The following is a 25,855-nucleotide window of genomic DNA, read 5'->3' on the forward strand; positions in this document are numbered from 1 at the left end:
CTACACCTCTATCCCCATAGCAAGGCTGCTTGCTGCCTTGTCATTAGTAGTGCCATCATTAGTGGCAACGTCTCCATCATTATTGTCGTGTTTGTAGCGTTGCTCACTTGTGGTTTGGTGTCTCTAGTCGTAATTGTGGGTTTGGTTTGCTGGTACCACATCATTTGCTCGCCTCTATGCCTCAGGTTTGCTGTCCCTATGCCTTCGGTTCCGGTATATACTCCTAACTCCCACTCTAGTTCACTGTTCTTGGTTTGCCTCACTTTTGATGAAATGAATACTTTGTGAGTTAAGTGATATGTATTAACAAGTCTAGGTTCATATATTTTGTGGCTTCACTTTCTATGTTTTCTCTTTGGTTCACCTCTGTTTATGACTACGCGAATTGCAAAGTGTTGTGTTGTTGAATTTAGTTTTCACCACTTTAGCTTTTGCTTTCTATTCTCCAAAAATTAAAGGTTGGGTTCATCCACATTCAATACAATCCCTCTCTGTGAAATATTGTGGGCGCGAATTGTGCTAATGGTGGGGGTTACAGCGTGATGGCGATAGACGAAAGTGTGATGGAGATGCTAATGGAAATTATTAAATGGATGACTGTTGGTGACGAGGGTGAGGTGGGAGTTATATATGTTGGAAGGAGGTTGGGTTTTTTTTTTTTTTTTTTTTTTTTTTTTTGTAAAATTAAGAAGATAGGGTGAATTTGGGGTCATTTTGTGAGATATAGAGGGCCGTGAAGAGTTTTACATAACATGCCTCTCAAACGCACTGTTTTGGACTACCTCAAACGATATCAATTTGTAAATAAGCATGGGGACTAAATTGTTTAGCTCAATACGTGGACTGTTAACTGTCACGTCAGTTAATGTTTCATATCAGCATTCAATGTTAGTGACTAATGGCGCAAATTGGAAAGGGATTGTATTGGCTAATAGAGGTAAATATTGCAAAAATTTTATTCGTACACCAAAATTAGTCACTAAAATCAGTTACTAATGTATTTATGTATAAATACATGTATAATTTAATTATTTTCAACGTATATTTGTATTCTAGCATGTATTTTATACTGGTGGCTGATGTTGGTGACTGATTTTAGTGTATACGTAACATAATCCTAAATGTTAAGAATTATTTTGTGTATTTTAAAACTTAGAGACTAAGGACAGTATTTGGTTAGTATCTTTTAAATATAAAAACAGAAACACAAACACATAGAGATACATAGACATAAGATACACTATTTTTTTACTATGTTTGATGATGATGTACAAAATACACTTATCTAAATCAAATATCATTTTTGTCCTGCTACATCACTACCACTACTACCATCATTGTTTTTCACCACCATCATTGATTTTTTTATAATCTAAATTACTGTCATCAACATTTTTAATTCGTAATCAATTTAATAATTTTTTTAAAAAAATTGAAACAGAGAATAAAAAATAAAAAAGAAGGTGAGAGAGAGGCGATGAAGAGAAGAGTGCTGATGTCCAATTAGACTTCCTTGTGTTACCATTATTATGAAATACAAATTCTTAAGAAAAAGTGGTGTTGCAACCCAAATACCCAAGTTATGCTTCCCTTTAAAAAACAAACTCAGATTTTGTTTCAAACATGAGTTTTTTCTTAAATAAGAAGTTAAAATTTTTGAAAAAAATATTTAAACTAATATTCGAACAATGCCCTTGCTTCATCCATTATCATTTAAAGCTATCATTTTGTGTGGCTTTTTTCCATCATTCATATCCATTATTGCCATAGCTGGAGAAGACGAAGATCTTGGAAGCGGTGCGATCTAAAAAACCTGATAATGGTGGGAGCACATAAAAGAAGAAGACGGGAGGGCGGATACAAATTTGGAGGTGAGACGAGGGAGACATTGACACGAAGAAAAAGAAGAAGATGAAGATCAGATATGTGATATGACGAAAAAGATAAAGGATAAAAGAAGAAAGAAGAACAGAAAAGAAAAAAAAAGGATAAAAAAAAGATAAAATTGTTCAAAATTTTCAAAATTATTAATTCAATCTATGTTTCAAACTAAAAATTTGTATCTCAACATTTTCGAGAGATTCAAAATATATGTTTTTTGTGGATAACTGTGTGTATAGCTGTGTCTTAAAAAAATTATGTCTCAACAAACAAACGATGAACGTGTATTATCGTATTCATGTCTTTTAGGTTGTGTTTGTTTACAGAGACAGGACACTGAAACACAAATCGTGTTTGACAGATGAGACATGGACAGAGAGACATTATATCCAGAGACACTGAATTAGTATATTTTGTGTCCATCATAACAGGAAGAACACAAAGATACTAACAAGAGACATAATTTATTTTTTATTTTTTCTTTTATTATTCTTGTTAATTTTTTATAATTATATTTTTATTATTATATTTTTCTTAAATTTTTTAAACGAAAAAAATGAGAATAAATTAGATTTCCATAATTTATTCTATTTTATCATCAAATAGAATACAATAACACTGAATTTTCTATCGTTGTCCTTTATGTCTTGTTCTCAATGTCCTATATTGTTCTATTTTCAAAAACAAATACAACCTTTTAGACATGGCGAATAACCACAATATCAAAGAGTCCAATTTTATAAATACTAAAGACTAATTTAAATAATTATTCTATTTTTTGTAATATTATTGACATTTTATATTTATATTGAATTTGTTTGTTTATATATTAATAATTGTTATAAAATTTTATTTGTTAATTATTTATACATGTAATTATTTTATTATAGTTTATTCTATTATGATCATTATAGCACGTTTGAAAAAAATTCTTGTCTCCAATTGGACTATCTAAAAAATAATTAAAAAATAAATACAGGAAACTAATATTTTAGTTAGTTAATAACTAACTTGAGTAATTAAATTTATAATTTAATATTTAAAATAAAAAATTTAAAATTTAAAATTTAAAATAAATAAAATAATTTAAAAAAATTAGTGACCGAAAACATTAATGACCTAACATTATTATTATTATTCTTTTTTACATTTTAGGGACAATTTGACGATATCCATGGACGTCAATATAATTTTTTCAAATTTTACTAATAAATATATGATCGACCGTATAACTCAACAAAATCTATATATTTGTTACAAAGAAATAACAAATTGTCTATAATTTATTTTTTTTTTTAAATGAGGAGTTAATACTCAATTTGATCTTTGAATTTGCATGCGAGTCTCAATGAATAAAATTTTGTAACTAAGCAAAATATTTAACTAAATCCAAGTTGCAGAAATGAGCATGGATAACGAATACCCGATTATCCGTCGGACCTAACTATATATTAATTAAATAAAAATAAAAATTATATATATATATACCGTTTAATGATTTTGAGTTTCTCACCCTACTACCTTACTACTAGTAATGGTGCCCTCACCCCATGGAGTAAACCGTAGCAGAGCTTCTTCAAATCTCACCACCTCACTGTTATTCACGTAATTAACCAGCTTTCTCTCCGTTATCGGCGTCTCTGTCCGCATCTCCGTCAACATAGTCTTCCGCGGGACCGTCAGCATTATCGTCCGCGGGACCGTCAACATTGTCTTCTCCGTCGACATCTCCGTCAGCATCGTCTTCTCTGGTAGCAGCAGCGACGCAGCAACCAGCTTCCTCTCTATCATAGGCGTCTCCGTCGACATCTCTGTCAATGTCTTCCGTCAGAGTCATCCTCTCCAGTAGCCAGCTTCGTCTTCCATCAGCGTCATCCTCTCCAGTAGCCAGTTTCGTCTTCTGTCAGCGGTTCCCTCTCCAGCAGCCAGCTTCCTCCAGCATCGTCTTCTCCGGTCAAGTAAGTCTCTAATGTTTTGTTTATGTTATCTGTTAAAATGTTAATTGTTTTATTTTCTATTCAATTTTTGTTTATGTTATCTGTTTAAGTGATAATTGTTTTGTTCAATTTTTTGTCTGTTTAATTTTTTGTTGAAATTATAAATTCTTAGTCCTTGTTGATAATTTTTTTCAATTGTTACTGTTATGCGTTTTTGTGATGGTTCTGTAATTGATGGTTCTGTACTTCTGTTATGTGTTTGTTCAATTTTTTACTTTGTTTATATTATTTGTTCAATTTTTGTTTATGTTATCTGTTGAAGTGATAATTTTTTTTTTCAATTTTTTTTGGTCTATTTAATTTTTTGTTGAAATTATAAATTATTAGTTCTTGTTGATAATTTTTTTTCAATTGTTACTGTTATAGGTTCTTGTGATGGTTTTGTAATTGATGGTTTTGCACTTGTGTTATGTGTTTTGTAGATTCAAAAATGGGAAAAACTAACTCTGTAAGTGATATTGTTGTTGGAAGCACTTCTTTGCCAAGTGCAGCTACTCCTACTGTATTTAATGTGTTTAGATTTTGGTATATTTGGTGTTTAATATACTTTGATTATTTTTATTGATTTTACATGTTTATTATACTTATAGAATTTTTATAATAAAAATTTCATTTTTTATTTATTTTTATAAATTTCTGTTTCATCGGGTACCCAATTACCCGAATCGAACCAATTCATTCTTAATCGGTTTGGTTTGATTCGGGTACATACACAAAAAAGGTAAATACGAGTCAAATAGAACAAATTACAATTCAACTGGTTCGGTTCTAATTGCACCCTAAACCCGAACCAACCCGACCCATACTCACCCCTACCAAGTTGTTATAACCGTTTTTCACATCACGCGCTTTTTTTCCTTCTCCTTCGCGTTCCTTCTCCTTCCCCTTTGCATTCCTCCTCCTTCTCAGTGATGCTGCTACTTCTTCTTCTTCTCTTCTTTTTTTTCCTCATCTTTCTTTTTCGTTATCGTTGTCATCACCGTCACCACACCACATCACAACCTCTATTTCCTCCTCCTCCTCCTCCTCCTCTTTCTCCTCTTTCTTTTCTCATTTGAATTTCTCTGATCTCCTCCTTTTTCCTCCTCCTCCTTCTCTTCTATCATGATTATTATCATCATTGTTATCGTTATTGTCATCATCGTCATCATCTTCTTATATATATAACAGTTCAAATTCAGAATGCACCAAAATTTTTTAATGATAGTGACACACAAACAAACTCAGTTTAAAATAAGTTAATACTAAAAGTGCACCTTATTTAAATCCATAATGCATCGAAATTAAATCCAGAATTCACCGAAATTACTTAATAACGACGACACATAAACAAACTCAATTCAAAACAACCACAATTTACTTAATGATAACTCAAAACTACTCATCCTCCTTCTTCTTCATTATCATCATCATCTTTTTTTGTTCATCTTCTCCTTCTTATTTTACCTTATTCATGATTTTTATTTTATTTTATTCTGTTAACAAGAATAAAAACAAGAAAAAAATCAAATAAAGAAAGAGAAGAAATACATAATAATGCTGCAAAATCAGTAGGAAGAGGAGGAACTTACATTCATTCAACTAAATAAGATTGTAATACAATACATACATATTCATTTAAGTCTAATATAAGAAACAATGCTCCTAAAAAAAGAAATAAGAGTAACAGAAACAAGAAAAAAGAAAGAAGAATACAAAGAAGGAAAAAAATGTAGCATTAAAAAAGATATTTTTGTATTTTTTAAGCAAAAATTTGGTGTCAAAACTTATAAATTTACATATTATTGTTAAGCAATTTCGATGTTTTTGTTCTGATAAATTATGCATAATTCAAAACTTTTCTTCTTCTTTTTTCACATCTTTTACGGCTTTTTCTTCTTTTTAATTTTTAAATTTTTTATAATTTTTTGTTTTACCCTCCTAAGACTCTTAAGAGGAATAAAACTAAAAAAAATAAAAATCCAAACAAAGAAGGCAATATCAGATGAGAAAGAAAAAGAGAAGAAAATACAAAAACAAAATGTAGCAACAATAGCACCGAAGAAGGAGAAGGAGACGTACAAAAAAATACGAAAAAGAAACACGAAGAGGAAGAATGGCATGATTTCACGTGCATATTGTATCAATAGATTTTATTGGATTTGAGCTAACTTGGTTAGACTATGTTGTCAAAAAGGCTTTGACGTGTAGCAGAACTGAATCTCAATTTAGTCCATAAAGTTTCAATTATCTCTATTTAGTTTTCAAACCTTGCAAATATGACTCACATTAGTCCCTAGGATAATTTCTAACGCACAAACGTTAATGGAGTACTAATATAGACAACCAAATACCACACTGGAACTTGTGAAACGACACTGTTTTGGTTTTGCCGCTCAAATAGCCCAAAAACGACATTAGATCTCTTGTTTTGGGAGAAAAAATTTCAATAAACACCACTTGTAATATTGTTTTTGAGATATTTGAGTGCCAAAATAAAAATGATGTCATTTTATAGAGTCCTACGTGGTATTCAGTTGTCCACATCAGTGTTCCGTTAAAGTTTATGATTTTAAAATTATCCCAACAACTAATATGAATCATATTCACAACATTTGAAAACTAAATAGATGCAATTAAAAATTTAGGAACTAAATTAAAATTCGCGTACAAATTTAAGGACCAAATTAAATATTTTTCGATAATTTGAAATATTATATTTTTTTGGTGTTTGTCGGAAATATTATATGGAATGAGTTTATTACAAGTATACTCGGAATACATATATTATTATAACGATTTAACCATAATATTATGTACCGTATTATCGTACTCGTATAGTTAATTAAATATTCAATTTGAAAAAAATTAACGATTTAAAGTTTTAAATTAAAAAATTAATAATTTAAAATTTTAAAATTCTACAAGATATATGCAAAACTTTTTGGGCAGTGTTGTATTTGTTTATTTTTTTTTATTTTATCCAATTTTAATCAAATTATTTAAAATTTTAAATTACAAATATTTAATTTAAAATTTAGATAATTATAATTTAAATTAATAACTTAATTTAATTTAATATAAATAAACATATTTATAATATTATAAATTTATAATTAAATCGTTATACATGTATCCCAGATATCAGACATTAAAATTTTTTTTCACATATGTACATGTGTCTCAAATATTGAGACACCTAAATATGTATATACAATTATACAAACATAGATAGAGATGCAAATATCTGAATGCTGTCCAAATTATATTTTTTATGATTTTTGTGTTTCTGTACCCAAGATGTGTATACGTATTTAAATTAATAAATATTTTATAAATTACATATTTCAGTAAATATTAAATTTATTTAATTTAAATCTAAAAAAGTCGAAATATTATAGTGTATCATATCATAACTCTTTTTATAGACATCCAATGAAATTACATTATTTTCCCAGGGAAAAATAATAGAGAGAACAACTGCTATTGACCCACAGTTTAAAATCATCGTCTTTAAGTTTCGTTCACGCGTAGCGAGTTTTTCACTGTATTTATTACGTTTCTAAACGGATATATCGAACGAAAAAAAAAAAAAAACGTTCTAAACGGAAGTTGAGAAAAGAAGGTGAAGGTGCAGTGAACTGAAGCAGAAAGTGCAAAAAAGCCAACTCGGAACGGGGAACACGTTCTAGCAGTAGCACTTTATATATTTCGCTAGTTTCCTCCTTCTACTTTCCAATGTTTCAACTTTCAATTGCAGACCCTCATCTTTTCTAATTACCCACATAACCCGCCCCTTATTTCTTGATTATTACCAATAAGTACACCAAAAAATAAAAATCAAAACCAGAAAAGGAAAACACTGGGCTCCGTTACTAATAAAAATGGGAGGAACCACCGCGCGGATCCTAAAGTCAACCCTAAAGGGTTCAAAGTCTCTTGTGTACGAAATCAAGCAATATAACAACGACCTTGATCAACCAAGAGATGAAATTAAAGCTCTGATCAATGAAAATGGTGCAGCTCAAGATTCAGAATCGCCATGCTGCAATTGCTTCTCGTCTTGTTTCCTTTGGTTTGGTAAGTGCTTCTTCTTTCATATCCCTTTCTACAGGATAAGATCGGTGCGGAGCGAGAGGAACAGTTATTGTGATGCGAAGCAGATGCTTTCGAATGTTAGGGACGTTCTTGAACTTCTTAGTAGACAGAAGATCGAGAAGAGGCTTAGCGGCGGTTCAATTAAGCGTCGTCCTTGTGGTTTTCCCGAGAAACCGGGTTTTACTGTTGGATTGGATGAGCCTTTGAGGAGGCTGAAGGTGGAGGTTCTCATGGAGGGTGTTTCGGTAATTGTATTGACTGGACTTGGTGGTTCTGGAAAGACTACTCTGGCTACAATGCTCTGTTTTGATGAACAAGTCAAAGGTAAGTGTTACAATTAGCACGAAATTATTTTTGCATGCAAAATTTAGAAAAGTGAAAATCTTGGAGCGAATATTGCACAATAAACATTGTATCCATAACTAACATAATAATAAAAAGTAACAATTTTTTTTAAAAATAAAAATATTCGAAACTCAATTAAAAAGAACCTCTAAAATTCAAAATCAACAAAATCTATCTTTATTGGCTTCATATTGGACTCGTTTGGCAACCTGCTATAGTATCAGTTGAAATTAGCTTGTTATAGTATTAGTTTCCGAAGATTACTCTTAGAAAATAGAGTGTTGGATTACACCTACACACTATATATTTCAGCACAAAAACAATGAGCACTTAAGCAAAACTCATCAAAAGCCATAAGTCATTAATAAATTGTGAAGTTTCATCAGAGTGCATGTGAAGTAATTAAGTAGTCATGAAACTCTTATTTCAGAACAACGAAGTTGAACAATAAAATAATCAAATATGGTGCATATAAGTTGAGTAAGTGATACAAATTGCAACAAAACGTACTTGTATCATAAGATTCATATGTATTTTAGATACATTACATGATACTTATAGTTTAAATGTTAAATTGTTCCGAATCGTGAGATTTGAATTGTGAATTATAAGATACTAACTATCATGATGTGATACTCATGAATTGACTAACTGGTCTTTATTTCTTGGAAAATCACCAATGATAGTTTCATTGCTCATTCTATTTTTCATAACATCTTCACAAGCCCTCTGGTTGATATATTCACTAGTTTGTTTGTCATAAATTGTTACTTAACATAACTAACAGAGAGGGATGTGGAAAAATTTAATGCGAATTTGCAAACATATGGTATTCAAGTCTGTGTGGAAGTTTGTCAGTAATTGCTGTCCCTCCAATTCCTGAATCCTGAATCCTGAAGTGTAGAGCAGCTTGCTGATATTTTTATGCCCCTCCAATATTCATGATTTGAAAAGTCAATACATGGACAAGAGGAATAATTACTGTTATATAGGGATTTCTTATTCTTTGCAACTGCTGCTTTAAGATTAAGGAAGCAATTTCTTTTGTTATCTTTAGATGCAGTCAAAAGTCTTTAATCTAAATTATTCTATTGGATATTTTCACTTGTTGAAGTGAATTCTGTATATAAATTCTGAAATATACAACACATGAAGTGGTCCGTTTCTCACTGATCTCTTTGGCTTTCCTTAGATAAATTCAATGAAAATATATTGTTTGTCACCTTCTCAAAAAATCCCAAGTTGAAGACCATTGTAGAGAGACTATTCGAACAATGTGGATATCAAGTGCCTGAGTTTAAAAACGACAATGATGCAGTTAACCAAATGGTAGTTTTATTGAGGCATATTGGGACAAGACCGACGTTGTTGGTCCTCGATGATGTTTGGCCTGGCTCAGAAGCCCTTGTTGAAAAATTTCAAATTCAAATGTCACAGTACAAGATTCTAGTGACTTCAAGGGTTGCATTTCCTAGATTCGCCTCTCACTTTATCCTAAAACCACTTAATCAAGAAGATGCATTGACGCTTTTCCGTCACTATGCTTTATTGGAAAGAAGCTGCTCAGATATACCAAATGAAGATATTGTCCAAAAGGTGCTTATTCTTACTTTTTGACAATGGGAAATGAGTGCTCATAGCCTATTTTTCTAACAAATTAATGTTGAACTAACTAAAACTTAAAAAGTTACAAGAAACCATGTTTGGAACTCTGAAACTAATAAAATAGCTAGATCTTTTGCTTCTTGGGTGCCTAAGTTATACCCCATTGGATTTTGAGGATGTTTACTTGCATTGAAATGCAGGTTGTAAGTGGTTGCAAGGGTTCACCTCTTGCTATTATGGTGATGGCTAGATCCCTCAGTCGTCAACCTTACGGGTTTTGGCTCAAGATAGTAGAGAAATTGTCACAAGGTCATTCTATACTTGATTCTAATGCTGAATTGGTAAGCTGTCTACAAAAGATCTTAGAAGTATTGCAGAATAAGCCCTTCATAAAGGAGTGTTTCATGGACTTAGGGTTATTCCCCGAAGATCAAAGAATCCCTGTCACTGCTCTCATTGATATATGGAAAGAATTGTATGGACTGGACGATGATGGCCAAGAAGCAATGACTATCATCAATATATTGGACTCCATGAATTTGGTTAAGCTCTTAGTAGCAAGGTACAAATCTTTTATCTCCCTAGATCCTAATTTTATAACATGAATTAGATTTTATGGAGCAAATAAATTTAGTAGTTTGTGTAGCACATGTGAGAAGCATTTGATTCCTTATATTTTGGAATGGCCATTTATCATGGAGTAAATTTGAACTTCTCCCTTTATGTAACTCTGCATTTATCTTTATTAATTTAATCCAATTAGAGGAGTTGAAAACATAATTAATCTATTTGATAGAATGAGTGTTTTTAATCTTGTCAGGGATTTTTTGTATCTAAAGAATATGCTTTTGCTCATTTGCCAGGAAAAGTGTTTGTGGTGTAGACAATTACTATTACAATAACCACTTCCTCGTCCTACATGATCTTGTAAGAGAACTTGCAATTTATCAAAGCAATCAAGAACCAATTGAACGTAGACAGAGACTGATGATTGATGTGAATGAAAATGCTAGCCAACGGTGGCTCGGTAAGAAGCAGAAAGGCATGATGATGGCCCGCATTTCAAGTTATCTGAGACAGTGTGTTAAACAAAAGGCAGTACAAGTCACTGTCCGCACATTGTCAATATCAACTGGTTAGTTATGCTTACACACACTTAACTCACAAGAATGCTAATTAATTTGAATTGTAGTGATTTGGTTTTCATCTGTATTCCACATCTGACATGATTCAATTCCATTTGCAGATGAAGCTTACCCTTCACTCTTGTCCAATGTGAAGACAGATGAAACTGAGGTTTTGATTGTTGATCTCCGAACAAAACAGTACTCGTTCCCAGAATCGATTGAAAAAATGAACAAACTAAAAGTTATCATTGTTACAAACTATGGTTTCCATCCATCTGAACTGAACAATTTTGAGAAACTCAGTTCCTTATCAAACCTGAGAAGAATCAGATTAGAGAGAATTTCTGCTCCTCCGCTTGTCATATTGAAGAATCTAAGAAAAATATCCCTCTACATGTGTAATATGACTCAGGTTTTCCAAAATGGCAACATCCCAATATCGGAAGCATTTCCAAATCTAATCGAATTGAGCATTGACTACTGCAAAGATATGGTTAAATTGCCTAATGAGTTGTGTGATATTACCCCACTAAAGAATATCAGTATTACAAATTGTCACAAGTTTAATGCACTTCCCCAAGACATTGGAAAGTTATCAAAGCTGGAACTTCTAAGGCTTAGTTGTTGTACTGATTTGCAAGGGTTACCGAATTCAATTGGAAGGCTGTCGATTCTGCGTCTTCTTGACATCTCAAACTGCATGAACCTTCCAGATTTACCAGAGGACATTGGAAATCTGCGTAGTCTGAGAAACCTTTACATGACAGGTTGTTCAAATTGCGAATTGCCGTTTTCGGTCGCCAATCTTGAGAATTTAAAAGTCATATGTGATGAAGAAACTGCTGCTTCATGGGAAGCTTTCATGCCAATGATTCCGAATCTAAAGGTAGAGGTGCCTCAAGTTGATGTCAACTTAAATTGGCTTCACCCACTTAGCTCCTAACATGTGTTTCTTTAAATATTACTGAGACATTTTGTTCTTGATTGTGCTGAAAGTTTGAAGAAAAATGATCTCCCCCTTATCCAAATATTTTGTGCTTGATTATGTTGAAAGTATGGAGAATAATTATTCTCCCTTTATCCACATATTTTATGTGTGATTGTGTTTACAGTTTGAAGAATAGTGATCCAGCTCATATCTAAGATAAAATAAATTGAGTAGTATTTTACATGATGGTTTCTTGTAGTATATGCTTATATAGTAGTATTTTCGTGTGTGCTGTGTGTAATTTCGTGGGTGGACTTATTGTACTAGTGTTTACTATGAAATAAAATTTGAGTCTCTCGGTATTTTATTCTCTCGTCCTTCTGAAGCATTTTCTTCTGATTCGCTCCTTAACTTTTGTTTTATTCCTATCGTTATTATAAACTTTCTTCGTAACTTAATATTGTTCATTGCAAGAAGCAACACTTTATTTGCATACAATCTATTCAGGATAAATAACGTACTCATCCAAGGTCCGCAAGAAGGAAGATTCACAAAATCACTGATTTTTTTCGACTGAATTGTTTTGTTTTTACCAATACAAAACTCTGTTTTTAAACATTGGCGATAATTACACGTTTAGTAAACAATGTTTGGCAATAATTTTTGGGTAATACTATGGTGCTCAACAAGGAATTTTTCAGCAGGTGCTGAAATAGGTGGCACAGTGAAAGAGTTCCGCGTGTGTATGTTGCCTTGATGATAGTCGATGTGTATGTTGCCTTGATGATAGTCGATAACTCCTGCAGCTTGGTCAGAGTGATGGAGGAAAACACTTAATTTGATGTCATTTAATGTCGTTAATGATGGTGATTAACTGATTATGTTGTTGAGCTGTTTTTGAGAGTCCAACAAATATTGGATGTTGACACAAAATATGTATAACAAAATTTAAATTTTTGGTTGCTTCTTCTAGTATTAGTCATTTTAAATAGCTTCCAAATTTTAGATAATCCCCATTTTCAGTCTTTTTTTATTCTTTTATAATATTTTTTTTGACTTATTTTTTATAACAAATTTAAAAAATTTAAATATTAATTTTTATTTTTTTTAACAAATTAGATAAATTTTTTTAAGTACAATAAATCAATAGGTCAATAGCAATCACTTTTATTTACTTCAAAAATAAAGAGAATAATACTCTTTTGTTCTAGACAATAATAAGAGTATAATATTCAACCGTTTGTTTTAAAAAAATTTAATTTATTTTTGAAAACTATCTTTGAAAATATGTTATTTTAAAATTTAATTTATCCAAATAATTTATTCTTACAAAAAATTATTATAGTAAAATTTAATATTTTTTTTATTCTACAAGTAATAATAAATATGTATAAAAAAACATGTTTAAAATTATTTTTTAAAAATATTAAAAATTATTTTATTACTTTTTGAGAGTGTTCAAGGAAAAAATTTAATTTTTATGTTTTGTAAATATTAAAAAAATTTACAACTATAATCAATTATATATAATTATGTAAAAAAATGGATAAATTTAATTGAATGATAGTAAAAATCTTAAATTTTTATTTATTAAAAAGTATATAAAATTTAAATTTTTAATATATTTCTGGTCAGATCAAACAACATGAATACATATATATTTCTGGTAAGATCTAACAACATAAATACATATAATCAAATTTTAAAGATAATTTTCAAAAATAAAATATCTTTTTAAAATAAACGGTTAAATATTATACTCTTATTATTGTCTAGAATAAAAGAGTATTATACTCTCTATTTTTTAAATAAATAAGGATGATTGCTATTGACCTATTGTACTTAAAAAAATGTCTAATTTGTTAAAAAAAATTAAAAATTAATATTTAATTTAAAAATATAAAAATAAATAAAAAAATATTATAAAATAATAAAAAAATGACTAAAAATTTGGGCTATCTAAAATTTGGGGCTATCTAAAATGAATGACTGATACAAGAAGCTGCGAAAAATTTAAATTTTGGTATACATTTTTTTGTGTCAACATCCAATATTTGTTAGACCCCTAAAAACTGTTATACCAAAATTTGTTGGACTTTCAACAACATAATCATCATCATTAACGAAATTAAATAACATCTAATTAAGAGTTTTTCTCCATCACTTTTTGGCCACGTGCAGGAGTTGTCGGCTATTAATTATTATCAAGGCAACCTACACACGCGTAACTCTTTTACTGCGCCACCTATTTTTAGCACCTGCTGAAAAATTTCTTCTTCAATACTATAGTATAACCCTATTTTTTTTTTTTGGTTACATGAGAAGGAAACAAAGAAAACTAACTAAAAACCATGCATTGTCTCTATCACTAGAAAGAGAAAATGCTAAAACTTGAGGAGGTGCGTCCCAAACATGCAGCGCAACGTCCCAATGAAGTTTTTCCTTTTTCTCAACAATTTGTATTAGATAATATTCTTTGGTTAAAATAGAAAAGCAAAGCCATTGAAGTTTAATATCTATTAATATAGAATAGGAGAAGAGTAGTGGGTTAGTTGCTTGACACGTGTAGCAGTATACATTCGACAAGTGGTACATTTCTTCAAGTGACACATGGCACTAAATTACTACAACCTATTTTGTGAATAAATAATGATGAAGTAGCGCGGTAAAGTATTCTCTCTTGAGATTTCAATTTCAAACTTCTCTATATAAGGGTCTCCAAACCTATGTCATACCATTTTTTGATACACTAGAAAGTGTTGAGAGGAGGAAGGTTACCTTCCAAAAGTTAGTGGAGTCCTCTCAACTGATTATTTAGCTTTCCATACCTGCATAAAGATGTCTGAGGTTTATGATCTGTTAATAGATATTAATCCAAAGAAACTTGGATGAACCTTCAAGGTTTATGCTATCTATTTATGGGAACTCCCAAATAATTTAAAAAAAAAGGAGATCAATGGCATAGAGATGATTCTGCGAGATATTAAGGCAAGTTTGTTGTAGTTAATTTTTTTTATTTAGTTTATGGCTATTTTAAACTTAGCTTTCTAACCATGATGTTTCTCACTATTTAGGGTGGAAAGATCCAAACTTCAATCCCCAAACATCTAGTCAAGAATTGGAGAGAAAAAATTGTGTAGTTCAACATGTACGTCATGAGCAACTTCATTGTGGTGGATAAAATGGAGAAATTCAAGACAACAACTAATAGATGGATTATAAACTTTTCAAATAGAACCAGAGTTGTCCCGGTAGTTCATTCAAGCTATCCACTTGAAGCATTTTGTTTTCAGCCTATTTTGGAGTTACTGGCTACTGACAAGCTTGACGACTCCATCTTAATAGGTTAGGCTTCAATGACTGAAAAATTCTCAATAAAAAATAGTCAAAAAAAGGGTTTAGTGTGACGCTTATACTTCTTTTAATCTCTTGATGTGGTGTAGATGTTATAGGTGAAGTGATTGGAAAGGAAGATCCAATGGAAATGATAACTAGCAAAGGAAAGGAGACTAAGCGTTTGACTATTTTAATAGAAGACCTTCAGTAAGTTCATAAAAATGTGTAATCAAATGTCAGTCTTGCTTAGTTATTATCTCATTACCATACAAACTGATCTTGCTAAGTGTTTTGCAGAAACAACAGTATTGAGTGTGTGTTGTTTGGAGAAATGGTAGACTAGATTCTCCTACATCTCGAAGAAGAAAGGGTTGAATCACTGATAATAATTGCGCAGTTTTTTAGACCCAAAAGGTGAAACGGTAAGGTTTTGAAATTTGAGCAGTTACATGTTCCTAACTTGGTCTGATTCGAACCTTTTGAGTACATATGACTCACAATATTTTTACATCTATTCTAAAGAAAACATCAGTGTAGAGTCACTTTGATGTATCAAGACTATTTATTAATTCTGACCTGAAAAATAATAAAGACTTCCGTAATAGGTTGGTGTGACTTTCACCATGTATGATTATACAATTAAAAAAATATTTTGGTAACACTGGCTAACCTAAATATCATGCTAATGTGCAGGCGGCTTCTTGAGAAACCATTGGCTTGGTTAGAATTAGTCAAGTTTTCTCACATGTTCTAAGTTCTGATATCGACGAGCTTAAAAAGGGGTGATGTGGTGGTCAAAACAATAGAAGAAGCATTGGAGTTAACTCAGGCAAGTATATTATATTGAAAAAATAATTTAAACAATTACCAGAATCAGATATTTATGTTTTGGTACAATTATCTCATAAACAATAACTCAAATCAACTCAACTCCTATGATCAGGAAAGACCTATATGGATTGTTGGTACTATTGTCTCAATTAACTATGGCAAGGATGATTGATTTTATAAATCGTGTAAAATATATTCGAAGAAAGTAGAAATCCCAATTGGTAATAGATATGAGTGCGGTAAATGTGGCCACACCCATGGAAGTGCATCACTTAGGTGTGTTCTTAAATACTAAATATTTCAGAGCAAGTTTGTTTAAATTGTATTGATTCCTGCTAAGTATTTCAGGTATAAAGTTGAGGTAATGGCATACGATAGAACAGGAAGTATAACTTTGCTAATGTGAGATAGAAAAATCGTTCAACTATGTGGAAAGCAAGCTGACCAGATCAAAGATGAAGTAGTAAGTCCATTGTGTTTTAATTTTCAGTTTGACAATTGTTTATCCATATACATAAAAAAAGATATTGAGTTTTAACTGGGATCTGCTAAGGCTAATGAATCGGAACGTTACCCCCAAACCCTAGATGGCATGATGGATAGGAAGCTACTTTTTAAGGTTAATGTCAAAGCTGCCAACATCAAGCAATATGACCAGGTTCATACGGTCATGAAAATCTATGATGATGAGGAGATCGTAGAGATGAATCACTCCAAGGAAATGCACAATGCCACATCTAATACTATAACTGTATGTTTTTAGGTTATATTTAGTACAAAGAAACTACTTAATATTTATGTTATTGGGTGGCCTATAAATTCTTAGTAGGATTTATGCCTCTTTGTAGGAGACTGGGTATAGTGATTTAATCGACATGTCGGCAATTGTGGTCAACCGCAAGAATGATACTGATTCTATGCTTTCTTTGGTGAGTTTAGACTTAAGTAACTATCATTAAAAATTTGTGTTGACTGATTGCGTTGTTTAATTGAATAAAATTTTCATTTATATGAACAGGATGATGTGAAATACAATGTCACAAGATTAAAGTGCAAAACCCCGGCAAAAAGAGCTTTTATCGGGACAAAGCAAGCTCTGCTTATAAACATTGATAATGAAGATGAAATAAAGTTTTCAACAAACATGTTCACTCGAAAGAATGGAAAGAGGTAGAAGAATCAAATTAGTGAGACTGAAAATTGACCCTGATGCAATTGTGTTAATATGTTTTGGATTTGGGTAGTTGTTTTATTTTTATCAAAGGAACTATGAATCATGTCTAGAAATAACAAGATAACGTACTGAAGATTATATATTTTGGATTTGAGTAGTTGTTTGGTTTGTTTTACTTTGATGAATGATTTAGTTCTGGATTTAAAGGGCTAATATTAAGAGGATGGCAGAATATACCTAACTATTAGACGTTTAATAGAAAAAATTTTATTGATGAATTAATGCAGTAATTTTTAATAGTAGCCTACTTCTATCTGGTGGTAGTGAAATCTAAATTAAGTTGAAAGTACTTTATATTAGACATCTAAGCTATCCACATGCTTTAGCACACACCAATATTGGACTTTTTAAAAGAAGAAGAGTGATTGATGTTTGACACCATCTTAGTTTTGTATAATCATAATAATATATAAAGCACAACTACTAAACTTAATATTTATAAAAATACCATGGAGTCACACCTCTTAAATCTATTGTCATTGTACATTTAAAGGTTTGTATTTAACAAATAATGATATTCACAAATAACCAAAAGTCATATATGAACCTGATAAATATGATAGAGTATCAAGAACATTATGAAATTATCTGAGCAATTAAATAACTATATCGTGCATCTAGGTGTATAATGTAGTGGATGCAGTACCTGAACAAATTATATAAATATAATACACATCATATATTTAATAAAATGACAACTGTTAAGCGAATATGAAAAATAAATAATCAAACCAATGTGGATCTATTATTGGGGACTGCGGGTTTTGGGATGGGTTAGAGTGGATCTGGAACTTCCAATGGAGGCGTGAACTTTTTCAATGGGAGTTGGAACTCCTGAGTCAATTACATGAGGCTTTGAGACCTGTGAAATTAGTAAATAACCGGGAGGATAGAGTGGTATGAAAATACGATAGGCAAAGTGTTTTTTCAACTAACTCATTTGTACAGGTGCTGCAGGAGAAAATGCTTTCAGAGGAGGTAACCAGCTATAGCTTCACTAGGACCATTTGGAAAGGTTTGGTTCCACCAAAAGTGCAGCTATTTGCTTGGTTTGTTTTGATAGGCATGGTGAATACAAAGGAGAGGCTAAGCTGGTTTGGAATTTTCAATCCAGAAGATACTGTTTGTGTTTTATGCAATAACGATTTGGAATATGTACATCACATGTTTCTAGGCTGTGCATTTGTTTGGCAGGTATGGAGTGCTTGGATATCAAGGTTTGGCCGTCAATGGTTTTATTCGGGTTCGATAAAAGAGCATTTTCTAAGCTAGACAGAGGAACCGAGGAGTAAGGAGGGTCGAAAGCAGCGGCTAAAGAGCTTTTGTGCGATTATTTGGAACATTTGGTTGGAAAGGAACATGATGATTTTCAAGAATAAAAGCAAAGGTGTTGAAGAGATCATCAACATGACCATGACTAGCATTAATGAGTGGACAGGTGTCGATCCCTTTTGTTGTTGATGGCTATACCAAAGATGACTTCGGGACTTTTGCTGTTTTGTTGTGATCATTTATTTAATAGGATTGTGGTGTTTGCCTAACTCTTATATACTCCACTTTATTGTGTTGAGCTTTTACTTAAAAAAAAAAAGAGGATAATCATAGCAGAAATCTATTCTTTGATATAGATTATATATGTTAAAAAGTAGCTTAGCCAATCACAAATAAGAGACTCATCATAGGAGGAATCCATTCTTTAATATAGATTATATATGTTAAAAAGTAGCTTATCCAATCACAAATAAGAGGCTCATCATAGAAAGAATCTATTCATAATTATATATTAAAAATGTTAAAAATATTGTCTATATGTAAAGTTTAGTTGACTAATATCCAAAACTAAAATTTTATATTTTTAATGATTTAACTAATAGAGTGAGTGTTATTATTTGGTGGTATAGTTATTCAAGGAAGAGTATAATGAGTCTTGATTTTATTGGAACTCATGTATTACTATAATTGATTACCAATTTACATCAACAATAATAGGATCTCTTAATTGTGGATTTGAAAGATTTTTTTAAGAATCATGGATGGTAGAAATCTTATGAGAGAAGAGCTGAAACAGGCATGCATAGACAACGGTTGCAATTTTTTATTGATACATTATTTGTCAGTTGTCACCAAGGAGGTATTTATAACTTAAGAAAAAAAATACACAATAACAACCTATACAAGAGTAGGTGCTTACACTAATGTATATAACTTACAAGGACTGATGTGAGATCTAGATATTGTTCACAATCAACAATCAATATATGCGGTCTATTTTGACTTATAGCACAAAACAATAAACACCAATTCAATTGATTACAAATTCAAAAATTTATTTATACTAAATGGTTAGTTGTCAATATCATTTATTGATATTTAGGGGCAGAGCCAGGTGGTAGGAAAGGGGGGCAATGACCCCCTAATTTTAATATTTTTTACATGTAAATTTTAATTTAGCCCTCTTTAAAATTTTATTTTTGTCTCATTTTATTGTATAAATATTTTTGGCCCCCTCTAATATTTTATCTAGCTCCGCCCTTGTTGATATTCGTGTGGCTAGTATACAATAAAAAGGTATGATACATGTTGACCTATTGACATAAAAATAAATTGCAGATCTCCTTTAAAGGCATGTCCATTAGATACATTCCATGAATTAGTTAATTGTGAATCTCATAAGGTTTCCTAGAGATGTGTTGTGACCAAGAGGATAAATAATATCAGACAAGTTGATTCATTACTCAACAAAATTTAAGGTTTTCCAACTCTTACAACATGCTTATCATATAGATATTAAGTTATGACAAGATATGTTACTATTTAAAGGATTACCAACTAAAACTAATGCCATATCAAAAAATATATTTTGTTTTTGCCTATTTTAAAATTAACCTATCATAAAAAAATGACATCATAGAAGGATTCCATATATTATCTATTATGTATGGTGAAGTTTGTGGCTATATAAAAATTTTATTTGGCTAATACCAAAAATAATAGTTTTCAAAGGAGAGTGATTCAAATAATTATTCGGCTAATACTGCATCAATTTGTATGTATATTTGAAATAAGTATACAAAATAGACACTTGTGCAACAGTCAATTATACCTTATTTAATATGTAAGTAGGCTGACTGGTAAATAAGAAAGTGCAAAATAAAGCCACTATTCTATTTCACTTAAGCCTATTAGCCATAACAGACTTAATGGACAAGTATCAGAAAGCTGAAGAAATAGTATATAATATACGTAGATCGGACAGTGAAAAAGTATTTTTCATAGGTAGTGACTACTATATATTATTATACAGAAAATTTTTCATTGAGACATATCAAATTAAAGTAGTGGGTCAACATATAGACTATGTTTTCAAGATATTATAGATAAATATGGGGGTTAAATTTTTTAATTGTATCCAATTTCAATTCAATGTGGTGCTCTGAGTAGGTGGCATCAATTTATATTTATACTTGAGATAAGTATATAAAATATACACATATCCAAGAGTCATTTCTATCTTATTTAATATATAAGCAGGATGAAAGATAAATAAAGAAGTGCAAAACGAAGCCTCTTTTCTATTTATGGATTCATTAGCCATTTCTATAGTGGTTCATGTTTTATTCTCGAGGGAACTTCTTTATCAGTAGATTGATCACCAAATTTCATCACCAACAACAGGATCCCATAACTGAAGAATGAAAAGATCTTCCAATACAACCAGCATGAGAAAAATCTACTGATAAAGCAATTGAGCAGGGGTACGATGCAGGATCAACAGTGCCTTTTTTTCTTCATATCACAATTTGTAAGTAAGGAGATACTAATATCTTTATAGATATTAGCAAAATCAACCTATATATTAGTAGGTGCTTGCACTGATGTGTATAACCTAAAAGAACAGTAATTAGACATATGCTAGAACTATTGGGGATTTAAAGCAAATAATTTTGGGTTATTCTTTTGAGTGTTAAGTTCAAACACAGCTGATTATAGCATAAGGTGCATATGATAGCATAAGGTGCATATGACATAAAGTCACATCAGGTAGACTTTGCTTGATCATGTCCTTTTTAATGAGTAGTTATTTCCTAAGTCAATAGTTAGTGATCTGAACAACCAAGCATTGATAGGTGTACAGTGATTTAGTGTTACCTAGGCTAAGGACCTCTAGATAAAGACTTAAATTATCAGTTTTACAGTGATCTTTTATGCAGTATTATCAGTTGAATAGAAATCAAATACCCCTGTGACAGTAATTAGACATGTTTTGGTGCAAACACTTCAAATCATAGGTTATGCAAGATAGTTGTCAAAATATGTATACAGATTAATCTGAATATACTTAAAGGAGAAGTATTAGAAAGCTGAAGAAATAGCATATAATATGCATAGATCGGCTGGTAAAAAATTATTTTTTTTTTGGGTATAGTAACGACTATCAGTTATTACACAAAAGGTATTCTGTTGAGATATATCAAATTAAATTAGTGGGTGAAAATATAGACTGTGGTTTCAACATATTATATATATGATTATGAGAATTAAACCTTTTATATGTATCCACTTTGAATCCAATGTGATGGTGCTCTCAGTAGGTGGTATCAGTATGTATTTTCACGTTGATAGAAGTATAAAAAAATAGGCACCTGTATAGGAGTCAATTATACCTTATATTTAATATATAGCTAGGCTGAAAGATAAATAAAAAAGTGCAAAATGAAGCCTCTATTGATTCTTAAGGCTATTAGCCAAAATAGACTTAATGAACAAGTATTAGAAAGTTGAAAAAATAGTATATAATATACATAGATCATACGGTTAAAAAGTAATTTCCATGGGTAGTAACTACTACACATTATTATACAGAAGGTATTCTATTGAGATATATCAAATTAAAGTAGTGGGTTAAAGTATAAGCTGGGGTTTCAAGATATTATATATAATTATGAGGCTTAAACTTTTTAATTGTATCTAATTTGAATCCAATGTGGTGATATGAATAGGTGCCATCAATTTGTATGTATACTTGAGATAAGTATGCAAAATAGATATCTATCCAATAGTCATTTTTATCTTATTTAATATATAAGCAGGATGAAAGATAAATAAAGAAGTGCAAAATAAAGCCTGTTTTCTATTTCACTTAAGGCTATTAACCAGAAAATCAGCAACTGCATCTTCATAATGAGTGACATTCCAGTCATGAGAAATCATTTTTCTTATCTTGGTGAAGATCTCATTTGGAAAATTCTTGTGAAGGTAAACTTGAGGACTGCGGGAAGGTGCAGGAGTTTGAGCAAAGTTTGGAACTTCAGGTTATGTACTCCACTTTTTGTGAAAGAAAATTATCAACACAACAAACAACGAAATAGGAGTGTGATTATTGGGGTTGGTTACTCCCCAATGATCAGAACTCCATTTGGTTCATTAGAGTTTTTGTTGATTCAGGCTGTCAGGTGCCATTCAGCGTACCCATAGACATTGACCAATATGGATTTTATGCAATCATCGGCTCCGATCATGGAAACATTTGCTTGAGAATTTCAATGGGTGGCTTGAATACGAGGCTACTCATCTAGAATCCTCTCGCCCGTAAGAGGCGATATGCAACAAACGAAGCCAGCAAGCACCTGGGATATGCTGTTTCGATATATGCTTTTAGATTTATGGAGGACACGCTTGAGTATCAGATTCTCCATATTTTCAAGAAGCATTATTCTCAACAAACTCTGTCCTAGTCTCTTTATATATCTTTCGAAAGAGATTGGACTTACGCAGGGACATATGATACAAAAGTAAACAAAATCGGTCCCAAGTATGTTATGAACGACGACATTTTGTACTGGATAGGGTGGAGAAGTCCTAACTTCCTCCAGCCACAAACAATAATGAAATTTAGCCTTCGTCAGAGAATGTTTTACGAGGCCAAGATACTCGCAGAAGTGAAATTCAACTACAACTCATTGACTCATTTCAACGATGGGATTGGTTACGTTTCATATTACAATGCTGGATTCATAAGACATATTCTGATTTGGCAAATGAAAGGTGTTTCGGATAGCAAAATAAAATGGGAGAAGATGGTAAAAGTTTCAAGTTTTGGTATTCCTTACATGCCAATGCTATTTATTGGGAAGGATATCCTATTAGTCATGGAGGCTAGGAATGGTGCTGGTTGTTCAAATGATACACAAGATACTGATGTTTGCTCTCAAGACTCAAGTACATGGAAGGAAGAAGAGAGAATTTGGCCCATTACACATTGCATGCCTTAGGTCTCTACATGGTTTAGTTTAATATCACAATGTTTTCTTAATCCTATCTTTCGATTTGTATGATGTTTTGTTTGTGTTGTATTTGTTTTTGGCAAAATTTATGTTACACAGTGTCTCTCTAGGTATGTAAAATTTTATGTTTTTAGATATCATGAAGTTATGTAATAGGTTGGATATCAATTTTCTGTTGATGTAGTTTAAAAAATTCATTAACTTGTATGGTAAATGGTTAACATCTGGGATTTGAAGTGCAAAAGTAGTTGATTTAGGTTTTATGTATTATCTAATATAAATTAACTACTTATACACCTCTAGGAAGATTTATTTGATAAAAAAAACTCTTTCTAAAATTAAGGAATCTATTGACACTATTAAGTTCTACCAACCATCTAAGCATATAAAAAATAGTGAGCTTTAGTACACTAACGGAATGATATAAAAATATACATGCTTATGATAGTGAGAATTTTATTAAATTTTTTGTATATTTTTTATTCTGAAAACTATGATTTAGTAGTAGATTAAAGCTAAAATAAAATTTGGCATTTTGATAAATAATTAAAAGGGTAATTCGGATTAAGAATTCAAATGTAGTTCCAAAACAATACATATGAGAGGAGCCTCACAAATGAGTTTGTCAAATGTAGTTGAAATGAAAAGAAAATCTATATGGAGGGTGCCATATCTCTTAATTCCTCAAATACAGTTTTTCCTCATACCTATTGACTAAAGGGACTACCTATTTTCATGTAGACTTTGGTGTAGCTATCAATTGGACATTTATATATAAGAAGAATATGTGTTATTAACAAATATTAATGTTAAACAGCATATCAATAATTATCAAGTCATTGATAGGGTTCCACAAGTAATCAAGTCAATGAAGTAATTATTAGTATTACTATTTAAATTAGAAATCAAAAATAGAATTTGAGGTTTTAAATCATTGCTTCCAATTAAGGAGTAACCGCAACTTGATATAAACTAAATTTACACCCGCGCAATGCATGAAATTTTATACAATAAATTTTTTTGTGCTTAATTTTTTACTTAACTAAAATGACAATAAATAAGTTTCTGGTTCTATAATTAGTTCTAAAATAATCTATATAATTCTTAAAACAAAAAATTATATCATAGTAAATTTTACAGTATAATATAATAATATAATATAGTATAGTGAAAACTAATTCTGACAATATATTATATATATATTAATTATAGTATTTACTTAAGTATAATTTTTTGATTAGGTATAGAAAAGTGAATATTTTTTATTTGATTTTGATAAATTAAATAAAAAAACATAAATATAAAAGTAATATAACTCCATTCAAATAAAGTTTGATTCATATAAATTCTAATTCAAAAAATAATTATTTTCATCAAATTAATTTCTACAATTATTTATATAAACTAAAGAGAATAAAATTATAAAGAATTAAAATAAATTCAAATATTTTTTGTAATAATTCTTTTTAGTAGCATTAAATATCAATTGACTTCACAATTTATAATTTAATTTTTAAAATTAAATAATCTAAAAAAAAGATATAATATATACGTTATTTGATTTATAACATAAAATATTTTAGAATGGAATAATTATTTAATAAACAAAGTTAATGACAAAAAAATAACAAGATAGTTTTTCGTATAAATTAATATATGAACAAAATTAAATTCATTCATTAAAATAAAATTCTAATGGATGTTATTGATCAAGTTTATTATTAATATTAATTATAAGGTAATGTTAGTAAAAACCCTTGAATGAATAGAGACATGTAAAAAATTTTAAAAATCTAGAAACTCACAAATTGAAGGAAAATATTATATGAAAATATAGTAATAGATGAGATGTTAATCTTTAATTGTCGAAAAATTTGTGCATCAATCTTTAAAATATATAAAATAGATGTGAGTGGCAATGAAATAAATTACCGTTAGCATAGTATATACACTTATCTATATTCATGGTGACTAATGAATTTTATTTAAGATCTTTATGAGATTATGCATAGTACATCTAATAAAATGAAAAAAGATCAAGTCCGGTCAACTAATTTAACTAAACTCATGGTTACGTAGAATTCTCTGTACAATATACACTTTAGGATACTAATTTAACTAAACTAATTGCTAGAAGTCACACCTAAAAGTTAATTAATGTTCATTTGAGATTTTTGACATAGCAATTTCATTTATCTAGTAATTAGTGA

General features: G+C 30.5%; 1 protein-coding gene across 1 annotated transcript; it reads left to right on the forward strand.

The window, feature by feature from the left end:
- The first annotated feature begins 7,313 nt into the window (after nucleotides 1–7,313).
- On the forward strand, nucleotides 7,314–12,322 carry LOC112720428 (probable disease resistance protein At5g66900). Its single transcript, XM_025771371.3, has 5 exons — nucleotides 7,314–8,279; nucleotides 9,493–9,896; nucleotides 10,106–10,467; nucleotides 10,769–11,040; nucleotides 11,152–12,322. The coding sequence occupies exons 1-5, from the start codon at nucleotides 7,742–7,744 to the stop codon at nucleotides 11,973–11,975; spliced, it is 2,400 nt and encodes a 799-aa protein (XP_025627156.1). The 5' UTR covers nucleotides 7,314–7,741; the 3' UTR covers nucleotides 11,976–12,322.
- Nucleotides 12,323–25,855: the final 13,533 nt, after the last annotated feature.

Source organism: Arachis hypogaea, chromosome 11 (genome assembly GCF_003086295.3).
Source record: "Arachis hypogaea cultivar Tifrunner chromosome 11, arahy.Tifrunner.gnm2.J5K5, whole genome shotgun sequence".
In the NCBI taxonomy this organism is placed as follows: Eukaryota; Viridiplantae; Streptophyta; class Magnoliopsida; order Fabales; family Fabaceae; genus Arachis; species Arachis hypogaea.